Source organism: Elephantulus edwardii, unplaced genomic scaffold (genome assembly GCF_000299155.1).
Source record: "Elephantulus edwardii isolate Elephantulus edwardi_28Jun2011 unplaced genomic scaffold, EleEdw1.0 scaffold00096, whole genome shotgun sequence".
NCBI classification, from domain to species: Eukaryota; Metazoa; Chordata; class Mammalia; order Macroscelidea; family Macroscelididae; genus Elephantulus; species Elephantulus edwardii.
Genome location: NW_006399846.1, coordinates 9,612,392 through 9,634,181, shown reverse-complemented (window position 1 = coordinate 9,634,181; position 21,790 = coordinate 9,612,392). Strand labels below are relative to the sequence as shown.

At 40.8% G+C, this 21,790-nt stretch overlaps 2 protein-coding genes across 4 annotated transcripts in view; one reads left to right on the top strand and one right to left on the bottom strand.

Moving 5' to 3' along the window:
• LOC102846416 (elongation factor 1-gamma-like) overlaps positions 1-414 on the bottom strand; it is a 1,279-nt gene extending 865 nt beyond the window's left edge. The window contains exon 1 of the mRNA XM_006891323.1: positions 1-414. This exon is cut by the window's left edge and continues 4 nt beyond it. Within this exon, the coding sequence (XP_006891385.1) occupies positions 1-414 (414 nt within the window).
• Positions 1-21,790, top strand: part of ERC1 (ELKS/RAB6-interacting/CAST family member 1) — a 536,554-nt gene that overhangs the window by 470,873 nt on the left and 43,891 nt on the right. For all 3 annotated transcript variants that reach the window (XM_006891318.1, XM_006891319.1, XM_006891317.1), the window contains one exon: positions 9,522-9,710. In XM_006891318.1, the coding sequence (XP_006891380.1) occupies positions 9,522-9,710 (189 nt within the window). The remainder of the gene's footprint in view (positions 1-9,521; positions 9,711-21,790) is intronic.

Genomic DNA, 21,790 nt, shown 5'->3' with positions numbered 1-21,790 from the left:
AATTCGCCTCACCTCCTCCTTAGCATTCTCTGTAGCCTGCTTGTTGTGGTGCATGATGCCCAAGGTGGGAAACACCCAAGTGCTGGCTGGGGGAACGATGTCGCTGTTGGCAAAGCTCACCCACTGCACCACCTGGGCTGCTGCCTCTGGGGTACTTCCCCGCAGCTCATCATTGCTCACGTAATAGGCAATGGCATTGCTCTCAAACACACAGAATCCATCGTCACCCTCAAAAGCTGGAACCTTGCCGGCAGGAAACTTGCGGAGAAATTCAGGGGTGCGGTTGGTTTGGCCGAAATGGAAGTGGGGTGGTGCGGAGAGCACGCGGACTTGAGCCCCGCTGTACTGAGCGGCGATGAGGGCCTTAAAGGCCCTCCAGTTTTCGGGGTATGTGTACAAGGTCCCAGCCGCCATGGTGATTCCGCAGAGAAAGGGGGTGGGGTTCTAATACTTGCTTTCTTAATGGCTGGAAGGGCAGCTTTCAGGAATCCAGTTACCCTGCTATCTCTCTTCCCTTCAGAGGGCATATTGTGGATGCCCTTGACTGGTAGGCATTCTGTCCAGATAATTCCTCTTTTCTCCTCACTGACTTCATCTGTATGCACTTGTGCATATATACACCCTCCTGCTGCAGAGTGATCTTATTTTCACGTTATGTTTCACATGTCCGAGTACGAAAGCAAGGGTTTGAGATACCAACAGCACATGAATACATTTGCTCAGCAGATTCCCTTCCCAAGATGCCAATGTCTGCTCTCTTTTCACATCCCTGAGATTCCATTTGAATACACTTATTATTTATTGTACGTAAGATAGGATGCTTTGTAAGTGAATAAAGTTTGAGTAGCTAGAATGCCGTTAACAATTCTGTAGTTGAGAGTTAAAGATTTGTTTCATTGTTTGCCGTCTTCTAGATCCTAGAAGATGGAATTTTTTTTTCTCTGTATATCTAAGTTAAGAAGTGTTGCTGTTAGTTGTCATCAGGTCTGCTCCAGTTTGCAGTGGCTGCATACCTGCAGAGCACAACTGCTCTGTGGAAGTTTAGTGGCTGATTCTTTGGAATAGATCGACAGGCATTTATTCTAAAATTCCTGTGAGTAGATTTGAACTTACACACTTTCAAAAAACAACCATTCATCTTGTACCATCCAGCAACTTCTAGGTCCAGATTTCAACCATATTACTATCATTTAAGATATACCTTTACTTAAATCCACAAAAATATTTCTAGCAGATGAGAGAAAATTAAACAAAAAATGCAAACCATGTAAAAGGGTGGGGAAAATATTAATGGGTAAACATCCGTGTATTCAGCTGAAAATGAAGATCTCATGTTCATTGTATCACTATGTGAAAGTGAGACCAGAAAAGAGTTCCTAGAAGTGCTGTAAGTATTAACAAGATGATATAAGTAAAAAGAGCTCTAGTGGTAAGGATCTGCTCTGCCAAACCAAACACCTTTGGTTCGAATCCACCAGCATCTCAGTGGAAGAAAGACGGGCACTGTCCTCTCATGTGATTTACTGCCCCTGAAAACCAGCTGGAGTGTCATCTGTGAGTTGACAACTTGATGACACATAACTATAGCAACACAGTATGTAAAAGTAAATATACATTAAATGTTAACAAGATTGGAATATGACAGTAATATAATGAGGGAAACCTGAAAGATCATGTCATTATCTCATAAAAGAAATAAAAGGTGTTTTGGTTTTTTTTTGGAATGTGTTCAGATCTCCTTGATCAATCAATTGTAAAAATAGACCATTGTCCCATCTTCACTTGCTGTCTGTATCGAACAGTGCAGGCACAACTCATCTGTCTTCAGAAAGTCCATTAGCCACCTAACTTAAGTGGAAAGGACATTAAAATAAGCACATTTGGAAAACCAGTGGCCCTCTGTCACCATGTGCCACTGGAGCTATCCTCTGAAGCAGAGTTGAGTATCGAATACATGAGCAAGTAAATCCTTTTTAGAAGAAACAGAGCTCTCAGTAGTAGCTCACTCAAAATATCTCTTTTTTAGGTCTTATTTTTTTCCCCTTTCATAACTTAATAAATGTAATGTTGAAAGGTTATTGATGTTTTTCTGTTTAATACATCAAGGTTATCTTGACAAGTCCATTTTTTCCATTTCTCCCCAGTTGCGGGGGTGGGGGGGGTATGTTTACTTGCTATTCTCCATAGCTGTAGAATCAATGTGACCCAGTCACATTTCTGATGGGTTTTAATATACCTTGTTGCTTATATACTACTTTTATATGTAAACAAAAGTCATAACTTTTGGATTCTATAAAACGTTCTCTTTTAGTTTAGGCAGTGGCTCTTCTACTTTGTGAGAAATGCAATTTCTTCTCAGAATGATCTGCTCAAGTCAGATGAGGGGGCAGGGGAAGAAAAGACAGGGACATTTCCACATGGTTGATGGGTTGATGTGTCTCAGAGAAGCCATCGTTACCTGGACAGTGTATAAAATTAATTTTTACCCTGGACAAAATTTCAAATTCCATTTATTTTTAAGTTTTTAATTTAACATAGAAAAATTTTAATGTACACAAACTCCTGTATTTTTTTTTTGTTTCAGTTTTTTGTGAGTTTTTTTAGTTAATTATTACATCAGCATTGTTGTTTGTTGTTGTTGTTAAGGAACTACCATCAGCTGATGTGTTTGGAATCACAGAAGCCATGGAAGCTTCATATATAAGTTATTAGATGGAGGGCTGGTCAAAGGGAGATAGATGTGAAGAGAGGGGGTAGAAGTGGATGGGTATCCTGGTGGATGGTGGAGCAAGGAAATAAGTGGGTAAAGACACGTGTGAGAAAGGCAGGGACAACACTGACACTAAAATTAACTCCGCAATAAGGGATATACCTTTAACTTGCTGGTCTGTCTGATACTTCTCTAAATCTGAACATTCACATTAAGACAGACTAGTAAGAAGGATTGGCCACCCACTTCTGAAATAGCAGGCCTCTGAAAACCCTATGTACAAACATCAGCATTAGATACATTTAAATAAATTTGAAATTCATCTTTCTTTAAGAACAAAGAACTAACAAGATCTTTTTTAAAAAAATTCATAACCACACAGTACTGAGCTAATAGTATAATTCTAAATCTCATTTTGTTATAGAGAATTTAATTTTGCATGGCCATGTCCAGCCTAGGGTCTTGGGAGATTTAATGTCAGCTGTTTGCTCAACTCCACGGTCAACACTCTTGGCACCAGTAGCCAGGAAATCAAAAAACGTATTGCGATGGGAAAGTCTGCAGTTAGGGACCTCTCTAAAGTACTCAAGAGCAATGGTGTCTCTCTGGAGACTAAGGTGCGCCTGATACAGGCCATGGTTTTTGCAATCACTTGTTATGCATCAGAGAGTTGGACAATGACTAGGGAGGATAGAAGGAGAATTGACGCCTTTGAGCTGTGGTGCTGGAGAAGAGTATTGAATGTACCATGGACTGCCAAGAAAACAAGTAGATTCATCCTAGAGAGGGTTAAACCAGGCTGCTCCTTGGAGGCAAGGATTCTGGGGCTTCGCCTGACATACTTTGGACATGTTGTAAGGAGAGACAGGTCTTTAGAGAGGGACATCATGCTGGGCAGAGTGGAGGGACACCACAGGAGGGGAAGACCCTCTATGAGGTAGATTGATTCAGTGACTGGGGTAATCGGGATGGGTGTGTCAGAGGCAGTGAGATTAGCACAGGATAGAACAGGGTTTAGGGCTGTTGTGCATAGGGTCGCTATGAGTCGCAAACGGCTCGACGGCACATAACAACAACAGCATCGGACACTGGCTCCTTGAGGCACAGCAGGTCTGAGGGCTCAGGGCAATTTTGGTGTTCTTTGGGCCCCACGTGGGGTTGGCAGAGCAGACATGCCAGATGAACTGGGGGTCTGGCGGAAGGACTTTGCCAGTATTTAGGTGTGCTGGGTTGGTAAGACCTTGAAGGACCCAAGGGCCACAGGCCCAAGGGCTAGTCTTTTATTGTTTTTGTTCAGACATTCCTCTAGATCGTATAGCCCTGGTGTACAAGTTGTCATACAGCGGTAACTTGTGGTTGCTGTGAGGCTGAACACTGTGACACTGATGTGTCAAATGCATTAATGGCTGATTACCCAATGTGGACAGAGAGTGGGGTGGAGCTCCCCAATTACAAAAAGCTTGGAAGGAAGAGTGGCATCCACTTCCATAATAGCTTGCCTCCAGAAACCCTATGAACCTGGAGAGAGGATGAGAGACACCAAGCGTTGAGGACTCTCCTTCGTAGGGTCGCCATGAGTCACCTGTGACTCGACGGCACTTAACAACAACAACAACAACCACCATTTGTTAATAATGTCTCTTGATTTCCTGAGTGCTGGGTACCGAAGGTGTTAATTGTGGATACAAGTAAGCTGAAGTTGTTGACTGTTTCAGACTTCTCTCCATCCATCATGATGTTGCCTATTGCTCCAGTGGTAAGGAGTTTTGTTTTCTTAACATTGAGATATAATCCTCATTGAAAGCTGTATTCTTGATCTTCTGCAACAAGTGCTTCAAGTCTTCCTCACTTTGAGCAAGGGTATGTCATCTGCAAAACACCTGTTATTATTGAGTCTGGCTCTGATACTGTTGCCACATTCCTCTTTCTAGAGTCCAGCTTCTCAGATAATTTGCTCAGCATACAGATTGAATGGGTATGGAGAGAGAATACAATCCTGACACACTCCCTTTCCAATTTTAAACCATGTAGTATTCCCTTGTTCTGTTTATACTGCAGCCTCCTGGGCCAGGTATAGGTTCCACATGAGCACAATTAAGTGTTCTAGGATTTCTGTTCTTCTCAATGTCAGACACAACTTGTTATGATGAACACAGTCAAATGTCTTTTCATTGTCAAGAAAGCATAGACATTCTCCTGGTATTCTTTACTTTGTCAGGATCCATCTGACGTCAGCAATGATATTCCCTGGTGCTATGGCTTCTTTTAATTCCTGCTTGAACTTCTGGCAGTTCTAGCTGTTTTGAATGATCTTCAGCAATATTTTGCTTGCATGTGATATTAAGTTTCCACAATCAGTTGGATCACCTTTCTGGACAATGAGAACAAATATTCACCTCTTCCATTACGTTGGCCAGACAACTGTCTTCCATATTTCCTGGCATAGACTGGTGGGTGTATCCAAGGCTGCATCGGTTAATTGAAACAAGTCAATTGGTATCCCATTGATTCCTGGGCCTTATTTTTGCCAATGCCTTCAATGCAGCTTCTATTTCCTCCTTCATTACCATTGACTCCGGCTCATGTGATACTTTCTGACATTTTTCAGTGTACATGTGCTTTTTGGGACAGTGATTCTGTATATTCCCTCCATCTTTTTTTGATGTTTTCTGGTTCATTCAGTATTTTGCCCATAATCTTAAATTTGTTTTTCCATTTTCTCAGCTTGAGAAATGCAGAGTGAGTTCTTCTCTTTTTATTCTCTAATTCCAGCTCTCTGCACGTTCTATTAAAATACTTTGTTTTGACTTTTTGAGGTGCCCTTTGAAATCTTTTGTTCACCTCTTTTATTTTAGCATGTTTTCCCTTTGTTTTGACTTCTCAATGCTGTAGTGCAGTTTTTAGAGTCTCTTCTGACATCCATTTTTGTATTTTCTTTCTCCTTTGTCTTTGTAATGACATTTTTCTCTCTTCATGGATAATATCCTTGATATCATCCCATAACTTATCTGGCCTTTGATCACTAGTGTTCACGGATTCAAACTATCCCTAAGATGATCTGGAAATTCAGATGGAAAATATTAAGATCATATCTTGATTTTTGTGGACTTCTTTTCATTTTCCTCCACCTCAATTTTAATTTGCACATGAGTAACTTATGGTCTGACCCACAGTCTGCCCCTGGCCAAGTTTTGACTGATAATGATCTTCTCCTACAATTCTTTTCACAGATATAGTCAATCTGATTCCTATGCAACCCATCAGGTAAGGTCCATGTGTAAACTCTGTAGTTAGAAATGTCTCCAAAATATTGAGGAGTAATGATGTCAGTTTGAGAACTAAGGTGTGTCTGATTCAGACCACAGTCTTTCTGATTTCACTCTATGCATCTGAGAACTGGACCATGAATAAGGATGACATAAAATTGATGCCTTTGAGCATCAGTGGTCTTAGAGAAGAGTGCTGAACATTCCATGAATGGCCAAAAGTACAAACAAGTATGTCTTGGAGAAGGTGCAGCCAGAGTGCTCTTTGGAGGCAAAAATGATGAGGCTTTGTCTCGTATACTTGGGGCTTATTGCTAGAAGGGGCTATTCGTCAGAGAGAAACATGATGCTGGGACGGGTGGAGGGTCAGTGAAGGAGAGGAAGACTTTCAATCAGGGGCATTGACATGGTGTGTGCTACAATGGGCTCTAGTGTGTCAGGAAGAATGAGGATGGCTCTGGATAGGACAGGGTTCAGATCAGTTATTCATAGGGTTGCTATGGGTTGTCCTCAACAGCACCTAACAACAACACCATTTGTTAACATTGTCCTCTTTTGGTCATACTTCTTTTTATCAGTTTCCTTTCCAAAATAGTTACTAAGATATCAGCTCTTGCCCTTTAGCTTCGTTGTAACATTCTTAGAATAACAAAAGTCCTAAAAGGAAGGAGGAACAGTTGTATAAACCCAATGGAAATCTGAAAAGAGTATGTATGTATTTATGTATGTATTTATCAGTCTATCTGTAAAAATGGAAAGAGCTAAGCTTTTTTAAAAAACAAAACAAAACAAAAAACCAAGATACCTGAATCATTTAGAGTCTTTAGGGCATGTGATGGCAGCACTGTGACTGGATGGTTTAGTCATTTGCATTTAAAGGAATAATACCTTTAAATTGTCTGGAACAACTTCAATCTAAATTTCCTCCTAGATTTTCTACAATGAACATGTATTGATATTCATTAATAAAATACAGGGGTTTTGAGAAGTTAATGATGTTTGTGTTAAAATGAAATTAAAAAACAAACAATATCTGGCTTCTACATCATCTAAATCCTCGTCATGATTGAAACAATCTCTGCCTCTTGTAATTGGCAGTGTTGACACAACTGTCACAGGTGGGAAATTTCCAGCAGAAAACTAATACTATGAGTGTGTTAGAGGTTTGTTTTTTACAGAGCTCTTGAGCCTTCCTCAGGTTACACCTTAGTATCTATTCTGATAGGATTGTGTGCATGCGTCCTTGAAAAACAAAAATAATTCTGAATTTCTCTCCTTTCTCTGGTTTGTCTAGTTAGGCCTCAGCTTCCATATCATCACATCACTGTCTAGATCTAAGAGCTCTGGTAGTGTGGTCCGCAGGGAGGTATGCTGATAACCTAAAGCCGTACCTCTTTGGCTGTTTGAATTCATTCGCAGCTCCATGGGAGAAAAATGGACAGTCCCCTCCTGGTCAGTTTACAGCCTCCCAAACCTCACTGGAGGGTCAGCTATGAGTTGATTCCAACTAAATAGCAATGAGTTTGAGTTGTGTTTGTGTATAAATAAATACACACATACATAGAGAGAGAGAGAGAGACCGAGGGTGCTTCAGTGATGTAGTCTGTATGGAGTCACACCGTTAGCCCAAAGGTTGTACTTCTCTGACGGATTGAATCTACCAGCAGCAACTCTGGAGAAGAATGTTCACTCCCGCCATGGGATTTCCAGCATTGGAAACCCAATAGTGGGTCAGCTATAAGACGCCCTGACTCAAAAGCTGTGACACATAGACCTAAGCATATTCATTTCTCTAATCTTTCTTGTTTTGTGTTCTGCTGGAGGGAGAATCTTTGGCCTGACTCTAATAAACCAAAAATTGTGTTAACTTTAACCTCTGGATTTTCACTCTCTTTACAGTAATTATTTCATGGAAATTGCATTATGAACAAAGGAACTATGGCCTATTTATTATGCAGCCATTAGAAGAATCTGTTCTGAAAAACAATGTATTTGAATTTTGGTAAATAAACTGGTATAATAAAAACAAAACCAAAAAAGTCCATGCTTTTTAGGCTTACTGTTAGAAACAGCACTCAAAATATAGTGTTAAATTAACAAATAGTGTACTAAGAAAATTGTGAGTTAATCCAAATTTGATTTAGATGAGTCTATGAAATAGAGATTTGGTAGAAAATCACTAAAATGTTGTAAATGGTTATTTCTTGATGGCTGATGGAATACTTACAGACACTTTTGTTAGTTCCTTTATAATTTCTTTGCAAAGTAAAACATTTTATTATTTTCATCATTTAAAAAATATACGCAAAACTTTACTCATTAAAAAGAAATAATAAGAAGCAGCAGGAACTGAGGGGGTGAGGGAGGAGGAATCCCTGTCACCTTTGGAAGTAATTCCAGGCTTTGTTTCTGTCAGCTTGAAGATTATTGAGCTCCGTATTCATTAGCTGGGTCAGGGGTGTCCTGTTGATGAAAAATGCCAGTCTGGTGACATGCAGCAGGTGTAAACCTCGGCCGTGTAAGCTGGGAACATTGTGAGGCTTGCCAGCATTTTGGCAGGGCTTTGCGTCTCTCGCAGCTGCTGTGTATCAAGCAGATGCTGCTCTAACACTTTCGTGCTTTGAGATGTGAGATCTGGCTCAGCTCGCTCTGAAACACCCCAGGCTTTGACTGACTACCAAAGACCTGACCAGAGGATTGTCATGAGAGCTGTCGAATGACATTCTGGGGCAGAAGTCATCAATTATTAAGTGTGCTTCCATAGGGAGTCAAAGTGAGCGTTATTCATCCAGGGTAAAAGGAATGGGGGGAGGTGCGGGGGGAATTAGAGCAGATCTGTTACTCAAGAAAAACATAGAACTAATGTAACAACCAAGAGAAGTTCAGAGAGTCCTTGGCTGTGAGTCAGGTGCTTGGTGTTATATAAGGATTTATCAATCACCATTTAAAAAGAATCTCGGAAAAACCGCTGTGAAATGAATGAGGGGAGCTTAAGCCAGGATGAGGCAGGTCTAGTAATGAGTTCACTCATCACATCCTTTGGCCAAGAAAAACATGCACCTACTCCAGAGACAGAATTTTTTTTCCATTAGAGGAGGTGGAGGAACACTTAAAATAAGTGTTGTTCAGGCTTTCAGATGAGCCATTTTCACTAGCAATTTTTTGCAATCTACTCATAAATAAATGAAAAGAGAAATTGTGGGGAAATTGAAGTACTCTGTATCAGGAATGTCATCTCTGTAAAAACAAGTTAGCCCCACGCTTCATCTTCTGCCTAAATACAGACTTCTCAGTCTCCTGTCGATGTACGAAGCCAACATTCTCTCCTTGCCTTCCAGAATGGAGGTTGGGTGTGATGGTGTCAATGTGCAGCTGCAGGTGGGACTGTTTATGTTTCTAGTCTGAAGATTTTCTAGAAGTGATTAGAAAAGCTTTAGTCCTGGGTTCATCTTCCCTGCCTTGGGAGACATAAAGAATATATGAACTTCTCCTTTTCAGGTTGACCTTAGCTTTCCTTTTTTTTCTCCCCCCCCCCCCCACCTCAGATCATCCAGCCCCTCTTAGAACTTGACCAAAATAGAAGCAAATTAAAGTTATATATTGGACACCTGACAGCCCTCTGCCATGAGCGAGACCCCCTAATCCTTCGTGGACTCACTCCACCAGCTTCCTATAACTTGGATGATGACCAGGCAGCTTGGGAGAATGAGCTGCAGAAGATGACCCAGGAACAGGTAAGTCTCTCACTTGAGTTTTCACAGAAGTTTGTTAAGGTTCAACTTCTCTCAGTTGAGGCAGTGGAAAATCCAATGGATAATTCTTCAACAGATAGTGAGAAATTGCTGTTTGATAGCATAGTGAGTTCCGTTTTGCATTAATGGAAAAGCGTTCCAAATCTCCAGCAGTGTGGACGAGAGCTGAGCAGTCTCCATCCATGAAGTTTACCAGCCCAGAAACCTGATGGAGGGTGACCATGAGCTGGAATCGGTGTCCACAGTCATGAGTATTTGGGGTTTGAGATGTGCCGTCTTAGCCTTTCTTTAGTATGATCTGCTTAAGTATCAGATGAAGCTGCTTTGAAAGGGAGAGGGTTAAGGCCAATTTGTTATGCAGAGGTGATGTCCACTAATAATTATGTAGGAAAAGTCAAGCTAAGGATGGTTATAATTTATTGATTAAGGGTTTATTGACAAGTCTAGTAATATGTATCTTCAGTTGCCTCCTGGGAACTGTAACTTACAGCATATGTTTAAGAATGGCTAAGTTTAGGCTAACCTGCCATACTGCATATTCTCTTTATTGTTGCTTACAGAAATTCAGAGATTTTCCTTGTTGGATTATGATTTCTGATTCAACAAAGAAGAGGCTAATCAGGAGACAAAAGTCATTGACATGTTGAAGAATAGAAAGCAGACCAGGAAAGTGAAGGAGTGGAAAATTGAATGAACACTAAAAAAAACCTAAAATAAAAACGGAGGGTGGTTTTACAAATACTGATTTTAAGAACCTTTTGTTCTTAAGGTGCCCTGGTGGTGCAGTAGCTTAAGCAATTAGTTATTAGCAGAGAGATCAGCAGTTGAAACTCAGGCAGTGCACCATAGCAAAGAGCAGTGGCCGTGTACTTCCCGAAAGGTTTACAGCCTTGGAAACCCAATGAAGCAGTTCTGTTTTTCTCGGCAGAGTCACAGCAGTGGGTTTGTGGGTTTTTTTTCAGTCTGTTCTAGTTTACAGATAGAGATTGGTGATAAACTAATCCCTTCAATTACTATCAGACCACTGAAAGATTAAAGAAATGCACAGGTGGTACAAATTGACTGAAAGATCTTCATATTTGACTTTCTAACAAAATATTTCCTATTTCTTAGACATTACTTAAGACTGGGTGGCCCATAGATTAAAAACTCAACTAATAACCAAAAGGTTAGCCATTCAAGCCATCAGCCACTCCACAGGAGAGAGATGAGTCAGTTCACACCCATAAATTTTGACAGCTTTTTTGTCCGTATTTCCTATTCAGAGATCTCTTTGTTACTGTAGAGGAATCCAGCTGATTTTTCCCCCCAGCTGATTTCTGTGTTGATCTTGTACCCTGATATTTTTGCTTAATTGTTCAGTTAGAGCCAGTTGTTTTCTTGTTGATCTTTGAGATTTTCTTTATATAGGAAAATCTGCAAAATTGAGCTCTGATGGCTTAGTGGTAAAGAATCGTGTTGCCAAATGAAAGGCAAATGGTGTTTTAATCTACTAACCACTCATCAGAAGGAAGATGGGTGATGTCCTCCTGTGTGGTTTACAATCTCTAAGAACCCCCTGGAGGTTTAGCCATGAATCATTTCCAACTGGACAGCACAACAACATCATCTGCAAGTATAGACAATTTTACTTTCTCTTTGCTCATTTGGATGGCTTTTTCCATTTTATTGTCCTACCATTCTGACTTGAATTTCCAGTACAGCATCAAATAGGAATGGTCATAAATTGTCCAGCTCCTGTTCACAAGGGAATCTTCAGTCTCTCTCCATCGAGAGTAATGTTAGCCTGTGCTTCTAATTATGTTGAGAAATTTCCTTCTATTCCTATTTTGTTGAACATTTTTAGCAGGAAAAGGTGTTGAATTTTGTGAAATACCTTGTCTGCATTGATTGATATAATTGTGATTCTTTTCCTTTGTTTTTTTTGTGTGTGTAATGGATTACACTGATAGATTTTTCTGTGTTGAACCATCCTTGCATTGCTGGTATGAATCCTCCTTTCTCATGATGAATTATTATATTGGATGGTACTAGCTAGGATTTTGTTGAAAATTTTTGCATCTATGTTGCCTGCGGCCCTCGGGCCAAATTTATTAATTTTCAAATGAATATTCCTTAAATGAAACAGCAATGGTTAAATGAAACCAGAATGGTTTCCCATTGTGGACAGTGTTTGGTGGAGCTCCCAGTTGTAAAACAGTTTTGGAAGCAGGAGTGGCATCCAGTTCCTAAACCACATACCTCTGGAAACTCTATGAACTTTGAGAAATGATGATAGTTATGGAAAGGAATTAGGTCTTTTGTTCATAGAATTGCTATGAGTTGCGTCCGACTTGACAGCAATCAACAACAACAAACCTAGGATTTTGTTGAAAATTTTTGCATCTATGCTAATGAAGTATATGTGTCTATACTTTTATTGTTGTCTAGCTTTGGTATCAATGTCATACTTGCATCATAGAATTAATTTGAAATTATTCCATCATTTCCTATAATCCAATTTAGTTTGAGTTTCAAGTCTTCTTAGAATGTTTGATAGAATTTACCAGTAAAACTATCTAGTCCAAGACTTTTTGTTTGTTGAGAGTGATTTTATGGCCTTTTCAGCATCCTTCAGATGGATTTTTACACTTTTCCCTAACACTTTAGTAAGAAAAATAGAAACAACTCAATTGGAAACAGGTAGACGGCATGAAAAATCCCTTCAAAAAAGACATTCAAATGACTAACAAACACAGGAATGCTCGTTACTATAAAGAATTATCATTAGCTAGTCTTCCTCTCCCCGCCCCCCGCCCCCCCATATCACCATCTTGTCAGAACCAGCTCATAGCTGACCCTTGCCTGGGATTCCAAGGATGTTAATCGAGAAAAGGAGAAAATTGCCCCTGTTTCCTAAGGAGCCTCAGGTGGATTCAAACCACCAGAGGCGGGAGGCCTTTGAGTTAACAGCTCAACTCCCTACAGGCTGTGCCACCAGAGCATTAGCTATTAAATGCTATAGAACAACAACAGTGAGATAACATTTCACCTCAACAACAGTGTTGTTGTTGTTGTTAAGTGCTATCAAGTTGAGTACAACTCATAGCAACCCTATTGTTGTTGTTGATCGCCATTGAGTCGAGCACAGTTCGTAGTGACCCTATGAACAAAAGGCCTGAAGCCTTTCTATAACTATCATCATTTAGCAACCCTATGAACCGTAAGTCTGAATCCTAAACTATCTTGTGCCATCCTCACAATCCAACACCCTCAAGCCCATTGCTGCATTACTGAGTCTGTCGATCTGATTGAGGGACTTCCTTTCTTTTGCTGAGCCTCTACCTTTCCAAGTGTGATGTCCCTTTCCAAGGGAATAGCCTCTTCTTGCAACATGCCCAAAGTATATGAGATGAAGCTCCATCATCTTTGCCTCCAAAGAGCACTTTGATTGCACCTTCTCCAAAACATACCTGTTTGTTCTTTTGGGAGTCCATGGGATGTTCAGTGTTCTTCATAGTAAGTGGCCGAAAAGACCATGGCCTGAATCAGGCACACCTTAGTCATCAAACTGACATCATTGCTCCTCATTAATTTAGGGAGGCCCCTGACTACGGACTTTCCCAGTGCAATAAATCTCCTGACTCCTGGGGCCAAATGTGTTGATTGTGGATTACAGGTATGATGAAGTTGTTAACAGTTTCAATCTTTTTCTCCATCTATAATGATGTTGTCTATCTGTCCAGTGGTGAAGATTTTCTTGATGTTGAGATGCAATCCATATTGAAGGCTGCATCCCTTGATCTTCTGCAGCAGACACTTCAAGTCCTCCTCACTTTCAGCAAGCAAGATTGTATCATCTACGTAAAGATTACTGATGCCTTCCTCCAATCTTGATGCCACATTCTTCCTCATAAATTTTAGCTTCTCAGTTTTTCAGTATACAGATTAAATAAGTATGGAGAAAAGATATAACCCTGACACGCGCCTTTCTTAATTTTAAACTGTATAGTGTTCCCTTTCTCTTTTCACACAGTAGCCTTGTGGTCTAGGTATAGATTTCTCAGGAGCACAATGAAGTATTCTGAGAAATGAGGTTTTTCTCAGTGTCAGCAACAGTAACAAAATTTAAAAAGTCAGTAAACAGTAAGTACTTTCAGAGGGTGTGGAGAGATTGGAAATTTCATGCACTTCTGTGGGAATGTAAAGTGGTGCAACCACTATAGAAAGCAGTCTGGTGCTTCCTTAGAAAGTTTGCAAAGAAATAGCACTTCATTCAGCAGTCTCACTACTGTGTGTGTATATATCCCAAAGAAATAAAAGCTGTGCCCAGAACAAATATATGTATACTCATATTCACTGAAGCATTATTTACAGTAACAAAGAGATGGTAACAACCCGTCTTATCAGTGTACGTTTGTAGAGAAAATATGTTACGTTCACACAGTGGACTACTTTGTAACACTAAAAAACAGGAAATAATTCATAAAACACTACACCACAAGGTGAGTACACCTAGAAGACATTATGCTAAGTGAAATAAGTCAGTCACAAAAAAAGATGCCTTTGAGATTTGGTGCTAGAGAAGAGTATTGACCATACTCTTGAGTGCAAGATTGCCATGAGAACAGATCTGTCTTGGAGAGGGTGAAACGAGGTTGCTCCTTGGAAGCAAGGATTTTGAAACTCCATCCCATATACTCTGGGAATGTTGCCAGGAGAGACCAGTCCTTGGAGAGAAAAGTCATGCTTTGAAAGGTGGAGAATCAGTGCAGGAGAGGAAGACCTTAGATGAGATGGATTGACACAGCAGCAATGGGGCAGCCTGGGCAGATATGCCAGAGATGGTGAAGTTGGCTCAGGATAGGGCAGGGTTCAGAGTTATTGTTCACACTTACGCACGTAGTTGGCTATACGTCATATTTATCTCGATGGTACATAACAAAAATATAAGATTTGTACACAGAATCATTTTTGTATAGTTGCAAGAATGAAAGGGAGGGCAAAGGGAGTGAATATGAGCAAATAAGAAATAAATATATAGTAAAAGGAGTGGAGGGAAAGGTGATATCCAGTAAGGAGATGGTCAGCTTCACAATGGTGTTGTTGTTGTTGTTGTTGTTGTTATGTGCCATCGAGTCACTTACGACTCATAGCGACCCTATGTACAACAGCCCTAAGCCCTCCTCTATCCTGTGCCAATTGCACTGCCTCTGACACACCTGTCCTGATTATAGCAGTCACTGAATCAATCCACCTCATAGACTGTCTTCCCCTCCTATGCCGTCCCTCCACTCTCCCAAGCATGATGTCCCTCTCCAAGGATCTGTCCCTCCTTACAACATGTCCAAAGTATGTCAGACAAAGCTCCAGAATCCTTGCATTCAAGGAGCAGCCTGGTTTAACCCTCTCCAGGATGAATCTGTTTGTTTTCTTGGCAGTCCATCGTATATTCAATACTCTTCTCCAGCACCACAGCTCAAAGGCATCAGTTCTCCTATCCTCCCTAGATATTATCCAACTCTCTGATGCATAACAAGTGATTGCAAACACCATTGCCTGTATCAGACGCACCTTAGTCTCCAGAGTGACCCCATTGCTCTTCAGTACCCTGGAGAGGTCCCTAACAGCAGACTTTCCCATCGCAATACGTTTTTTGATTTCCTGGCCGCTGGTGCCAGCAGTGTTGACCGTGGAGCCAAGCAAACTAAAGTTGTTAACAATCTTAATCTCTTCACCATTCATCCTGATGCTGCCAATTGGTCCAGTGGTGAGAATCTTTGTCTTCTTGACATTGAGCCTCAATCCATACTGAAGGCTACAGTCCTTGACCCTCTGCAGCAAGTGCATCAGGTCCTCCTCAGTTTCAGCAAGCAGGGTTGTGTCATCTGCATAACGTAGATTGTTAGTAGATCTTCCACCAATCCTGATGCCACACTTCTCTTCACAATAGCTTCACAATAGTGCTAAAAAAAGGGAAGACACACAAAGGTTCAGAGAGTTACATGGAAATCAGAGGTACAGGGAGGAAGTGGGGAAAGTGTGATACATTGTGAGTTAAAGCCCTTTTCAAATGCACATTATTCTTCTAAGTTCAGCCTCTGTTCTAAATTGGTATGTATTTTTCCAGATCCCATTTTGACCTTTTCAATACATACATACATACATACGTACATATGTGTGTATATATATGTATATGTAAACAATAAGCAGTATTGTTTAATATAATTTAAGCTTAAAATATATGGTGTCATACTGCTCAAGCTTTGTTTCTGTTTATTATTTATTGATCTAGTCTTTGAGTATTGGAAGAAGAGACATTGTTGAAATTTCTCAGATCTTCTACCATTTCTTTTTTTTTTTTTTATGGTCGTGGTACTAGGGATATTGTAGCTAATGTTAGATGGATCTTGGCTGAAAGCAGGGAGTACCAGAGGAATGTCTATATGTGCTTCATTGATTATGCAAAGGCGTTTTACTGTGTGGATCATAACAAACTGTGGCTGACTCTGAGAAGAATGGGAGTCCCAGAACACTTGATCATGCTAATGCGAAACCTATACTCGGACCAAGAGGCAGTCATCAGAACAGAGAAAGGAAATACTACATGGTTCAGAATTGGGAAGGGCATACACCAGGGATGTGTCCTGTCTCCATACCTTCTCAACCTGTATGCAGAACAGATCATCTGGGAGGCTGGGCTCTATGAGGAGAAATGTGGGGTCAAGATTGGTGGAAGATCTATCAACAGTCTGCATTATGCAGATGACACAACCCTGCTTGCTGAAACTGAGGAGGACCTGAAGCGCTTGCTGCAGTGGGTCAAGGACTGCAGCCTTCAATATGGATTGAGGCTCAATGTCAAGAAGACAAAGATTCTCACCACTGGACCAATTGGCAGCATCAGGATGGATGGTGAAGAGATTGAGATTGTTCACAGCTTTAGTCTGCTTGGCTCCACAATCAGCACTCTTGGCACCAGCAACCAGGAAATTAAAAGATGTATTGCACTGGGAAAGTCTGCTGTCAGGGACCTCTCTAAAGTATTGAAGAGCAATGGTGTCTCTCTGGAGACTCATGTGCATCTGATACAGGCGATGGTGTTTGCAATCACTTGTTATGCATCAGAGAGTTGAACAATGACTAGGGAGGATAGAAGGAGAATTGATGCCTTTGAGCTATGGTGCTGGAGAAGAGTATTGAGAATGCCATGGACTGCTAAGAAAACAAACAGATTCATCCTGGAGAAGGTTAAACTGGGCTGCTCCTTGGAGGCAAGGATTTTGAGGCTTCAGCTGACATACTTTGGTCATTTTGTAAGGAGAGACCATTCCCTTGGAGAAGGACATCATGCTTGGGAGGGTGGAGGGCAAGTGCAGGAGGGGAAGACCCTCTATGAGGTGGATTGATTCGGTGACTGGAGTAATCGGGATGGGTGTGTCGGAGACGGTGAGATTGGCACAGGACAGAGCAGAGTTTAGGGCTGTTTGTACATAGGGTCGCTATGAGTCGCAAGCAACTCGATGGCACATAACAACAACAACAACAAAAAGAGTGCTAAAAAGCTTTTTTTTTTAAGAAATAGATTGACATAATAACAAAATAAAATACTAGTATGCAAAGGGGCTTGACTTAGCATTTTTTAAAAAGGTTTCCGTTAAGTTCAATTTCTTCTCTATTTTAGGAGACTTGTATGTGACTAGTCTCTGTTACCTTTCAGAATTATAGGTTATTATTTAAAATAGAGGTCCATTCTCAGTAGCTTTCTCATGTCCAACTTCTTGTACGTGAACTGCCTTGTTTCTCTGCCTTGTCAAGTCTTAGGCACTAGAGTTGTTTAGTGTCTCTAGAAATCCAGAGTCGACACTAGCACAGAATTAACATTTATTTAGAGAATTCGGTCATCCATTTTTAGGTCAAGTGGTGTAGGACTACATGAAAATGTGGTCAAAACTTTCAGCTGAAACTTTTCAGACCAGAGGCTTTTCTCTTCAGTACAAATGCAAGCAGTTCTGGGTTTTACAATTTCCAACTTAGTTATTACTTTTATGGAGCTCGAGGTGTCTGTGGCCCCTTTTTTCTGGGGGAGGGGAAATGATGGGTTTAACATATACATTGTGTATGCTCTTAAAAAACTCTAAGAAACATATGCTACACATCAATTCTTTAATTTTAGAAAGATGCTATAGGATGGGATATCCACAGGTGCAGATTTCATAAAGACCACACTCCGATATGTAATGTTTCTCATATTTGCAAGTTATTTTATTCAACTTTACAGTGAAGTGAGGAAACTTTTATAAGTCTCCTATGGCTGTCTTATCCATATACTGCTGTGCTGTGTAACACAATTTCCCTGCAACAATAAACTTCAACTTTTCAACTTGTCACCAGTGTATTGGCTCATATAGTTAGAAAGTGAATATGGTAACCAGTTTGGAACACAATGTTGTTCTTGGGTCAGAGTATCTTAGCTTGAAGAAATTTTGTGTGTGACATTTTACACATACTAGCGAGACTCACCATAGCCTATATAGATTTGGTCTGGGCTATCTACATTCAATTGCACAGACTTTACTTGGTTTGGTTTGCTTTGTAGGTAAATAGATATATGTAATACCAGAAATAGAAGCTGAGTTTAGAAGAGGTCATGGCACTAGAGACATTATTGCCAATGTCAGATGGATATTGGTAGGAAGCAAAGAATACCAGAGGAATGTCTATCTGTGTTTCATTGACTATGCAAAGGTATTTGACTGTGTGGATCACAACAAATTGTGTCTAACCTTGAGGAAAATGGGAATTCCAGAACATTTGGCCGTGCTTATGTGAAGCCTGTACTTGGACCAGGAAGCATTCCTCAGAACCGAGCAGGGAAACACTGCATGGGTCAAAATTAGAAAAGTAGTGCATAAGGGAGACATCCTGTCTCCATACCTTTTCAATATGCATGTAGATCAGATCATTCAGGAAGCAGGCCTTTATGAGGAGGACTGTGACATTAGGATTAGAAGTAGACTCATCAACAACCTACATTATGCGAATGACACAGCCTTGCTTGCTGAAACTGAAGACCTGAAGCACTTACTGCAGAAGGTCAAGGACTGTACTCTTCAATATGGATTGAGGATATCAACATCAAGAAAACAGCAAGTCTCACCACTGGGACAGTTGGCAGCACCATGCTAGAGGGAGAAGAGATTGAGGTTGTTAACAATTACAGCTTGCTCGGCTCCACAATCAACACTGTTAACATCAGTCAAGAAATCAAAAGATGGATTGTATTGGGAAAATCTGTTGCCAGGGACCTCTCCAGAGTGCTGAAGAGCAACGATGTCAGTCTAGAGACTAAGGTGTATCTAATCCTGGCCATACTCTTCACAGTTACTTGCTATGCATCAGAGAGCTGGACAGTGACTAAGAATGACAGATGAAGAATCGATGCCTTCAAGTTGTGGAGAAGCTGGAAAAGAGTCTTGAACATACCATGGACTGCCAAGAAAACAGGTCTGTCTTGGAGAGGGTGAAAGTCTCTTCTTGGAGGCTAGGATTTTTAAGCTCCATCTCACATACTTTGGGCACATGGCCAGGAGAGACCCATCCTTGGAGAAGGACATCATATACGGAGGGGTGGAGGGACAGTGTAGGAGAGGAAGACCCCACATGAGATAGATTGATACAGTGACTGGAACAATGGAAGTTGGTGTGTCAGAATTAGTGAGACTGGCTCAGGACAGGGCAGGGTTTAGAGCTGTTGTACATAGGGTTGCTATGGGTCACAGGGAACTCAACGGAACAACAACAAATTGTATTTTGTAGATTGAAGGACTTGGGTCTCATTCTTTGCTTTTTCACCTCGAGAATATTTAGGGGATTTTTTAAATCTAATACTTAAGGATGATTTGGGCAGAATATTAAATGATCCAGGAATCATTAAAAGAAGATGGAAGGAATATACTGAGTCATTGTACCATACCAAAAGGAATTGGTGGACACAGAAGAATTTCATGAAACAAGATATGAGCAAGCGCCTGTGGTGATGAAGGAAGAAGTTCAAGCTGCTCTGAAAGACTTGGCAAAAAACAAGACTCCAGGAATTGACAGCATACTGATTGACATATTTCAACAAATAGATGCCCTGGATGTGCTCAGTAAGTTGTGCCAAGAAGTCTGGAGGACAATCACTTGGCCAACTGACAGGAAGAGATCTCTATTTGTTCCCATCCCCAAGAAAGGTGACAGAGTGTGGAAATTATCAAACAGTATCATTAATTTCACATGCAAACAAGATTCTGCTGATGATTATTCAAAAACGACTGGAACAGTACATCAGCAGAGAACTGCCAGAAGTGCAGGCTGGGTTTAGAGGATGCTATGACACTAGGGGTATTATGGCTAATGTCAGATAGATCTTAGCTGAAAGCACAGAGTACCAGAGGAAAGTCTGTGTTTCATTGACTATACAAAGGCATTTGACTGTGTGGATCACAGCAAACTGTGGCTGACTCTGAGAAGAATAGGAATCCCAGAATACTTGGTTATGCTTATGTGAAACCTATGCTTGGACCAGGAGGCTGTGGTCAGAACAGAGCAAGGAAACAGTGCATGGTTCAAAATTTAGAAGGGTGTACCTGAGGGATGTGTCTTGTCTCCATGCCTTTTCAACGTGAATGTAGAGCAGATTATCTGGGAGGCTGGGCTCTATGAGGAGAAGTGTGGCATCAGGATTGGTCACCAATCTGCATTATGCAGATGACCCAACCCTGCTTTCTGAAACTGAGGAGGACCTGAAGCGCTTGCTGCAGGTCAAGGACTGCAGCCTTCAGTTGAAGCTCAACATCAAGAAAACAAATATTCTTATCACTGGGCCAATTGGCAGCATTATGATGCATGGTGAAAAGATTGAGACTGTTAACAGCTTTATTTTGCTTGGCTCCACAATCAGCACTCTTGGCACCAGCATTCAGGAAATGAAAAGATTAATTACATTGGGAAATGTAATGCTGTCAAGAGACCTCTCCAAAGTACTGAAAAGCAATGATATCAGTCTGGAGACTAAGGTGCACCTGATACAGGCCCTGGTGTTTGCAATTACTTGCTATGCATCAGAAAGCTGGAAAATGACTAGGGATGAGAGAATTGATGCTTCTCAGCTGTGGTGTTGGGTCAGAGTATTGAATATACTGTGGACTGCTAGGAGAACAAACAAGTTCATCCTGGAGAGGGTGAAGCCAGGCTGTTACTTGGAGGCAAGGATTCTGAAGCTTTGTCTGACATACTTTGGACATGTTTCAAGGCAGGATCAGTCCTTGGAGAAAGATGTCATGCTTCGGAGGGTGGAGGGACAGTGCAGGAGAGGAAGACCCTCAATGACATGGATTGATTCAGTCACTGGGTTAAAGGGTTTGAGTGTGTCTGAGACAATAAGATTGGCAAGGGATAGAGTAGGAGGCAACTCAACTGCATATAACAATAACAAGTATTAATTATATTCACAGTGGTATTACGTATATACACAGTATTATGTAACAATAACAACTATTTCAATAACTTTTTCATCAACCAAAAATTCTAAACTTATTAATCAGTAACTCTCTCATTCTACCTTTCCCTTATCTATAACAACCTCTAATCTATTTTCTTATGCCTATGAGTTGTGTATTCTAGATATTTCCTGTGATGTGTGTGCGTTGTATACCATGGAGTTGGAACCAACACATACCTGACCCTCTGGCATGTTTTCAGAGGTGGTTAATTGCACAGGAGAAGACTGCCCATCCTTCCGTGGAAGAGCTGGTGGGCTCGAACTGCATGCCTTTGGTATTGCAGCACAGCTCCTTGCCACTAGATCACCAGGAAGACTAGGAAGATTTCCTATAAGGAGAGTTGTATAGTACTTGTCCTTTTTTATTTCCTTTTGGTTTTTATAGTATTTGCCTTTTGGGGCCTACTTTAATTACTGTAATGTTTTTAGAGTTCATTCATGTTTTAGCATGTAGCAAAATCACACCCCTTTTTAGGACTGAATAATAATCTTTTGTACATATATATCTGCATATGTTGGTGTGGTGTTGTTTTTTTAA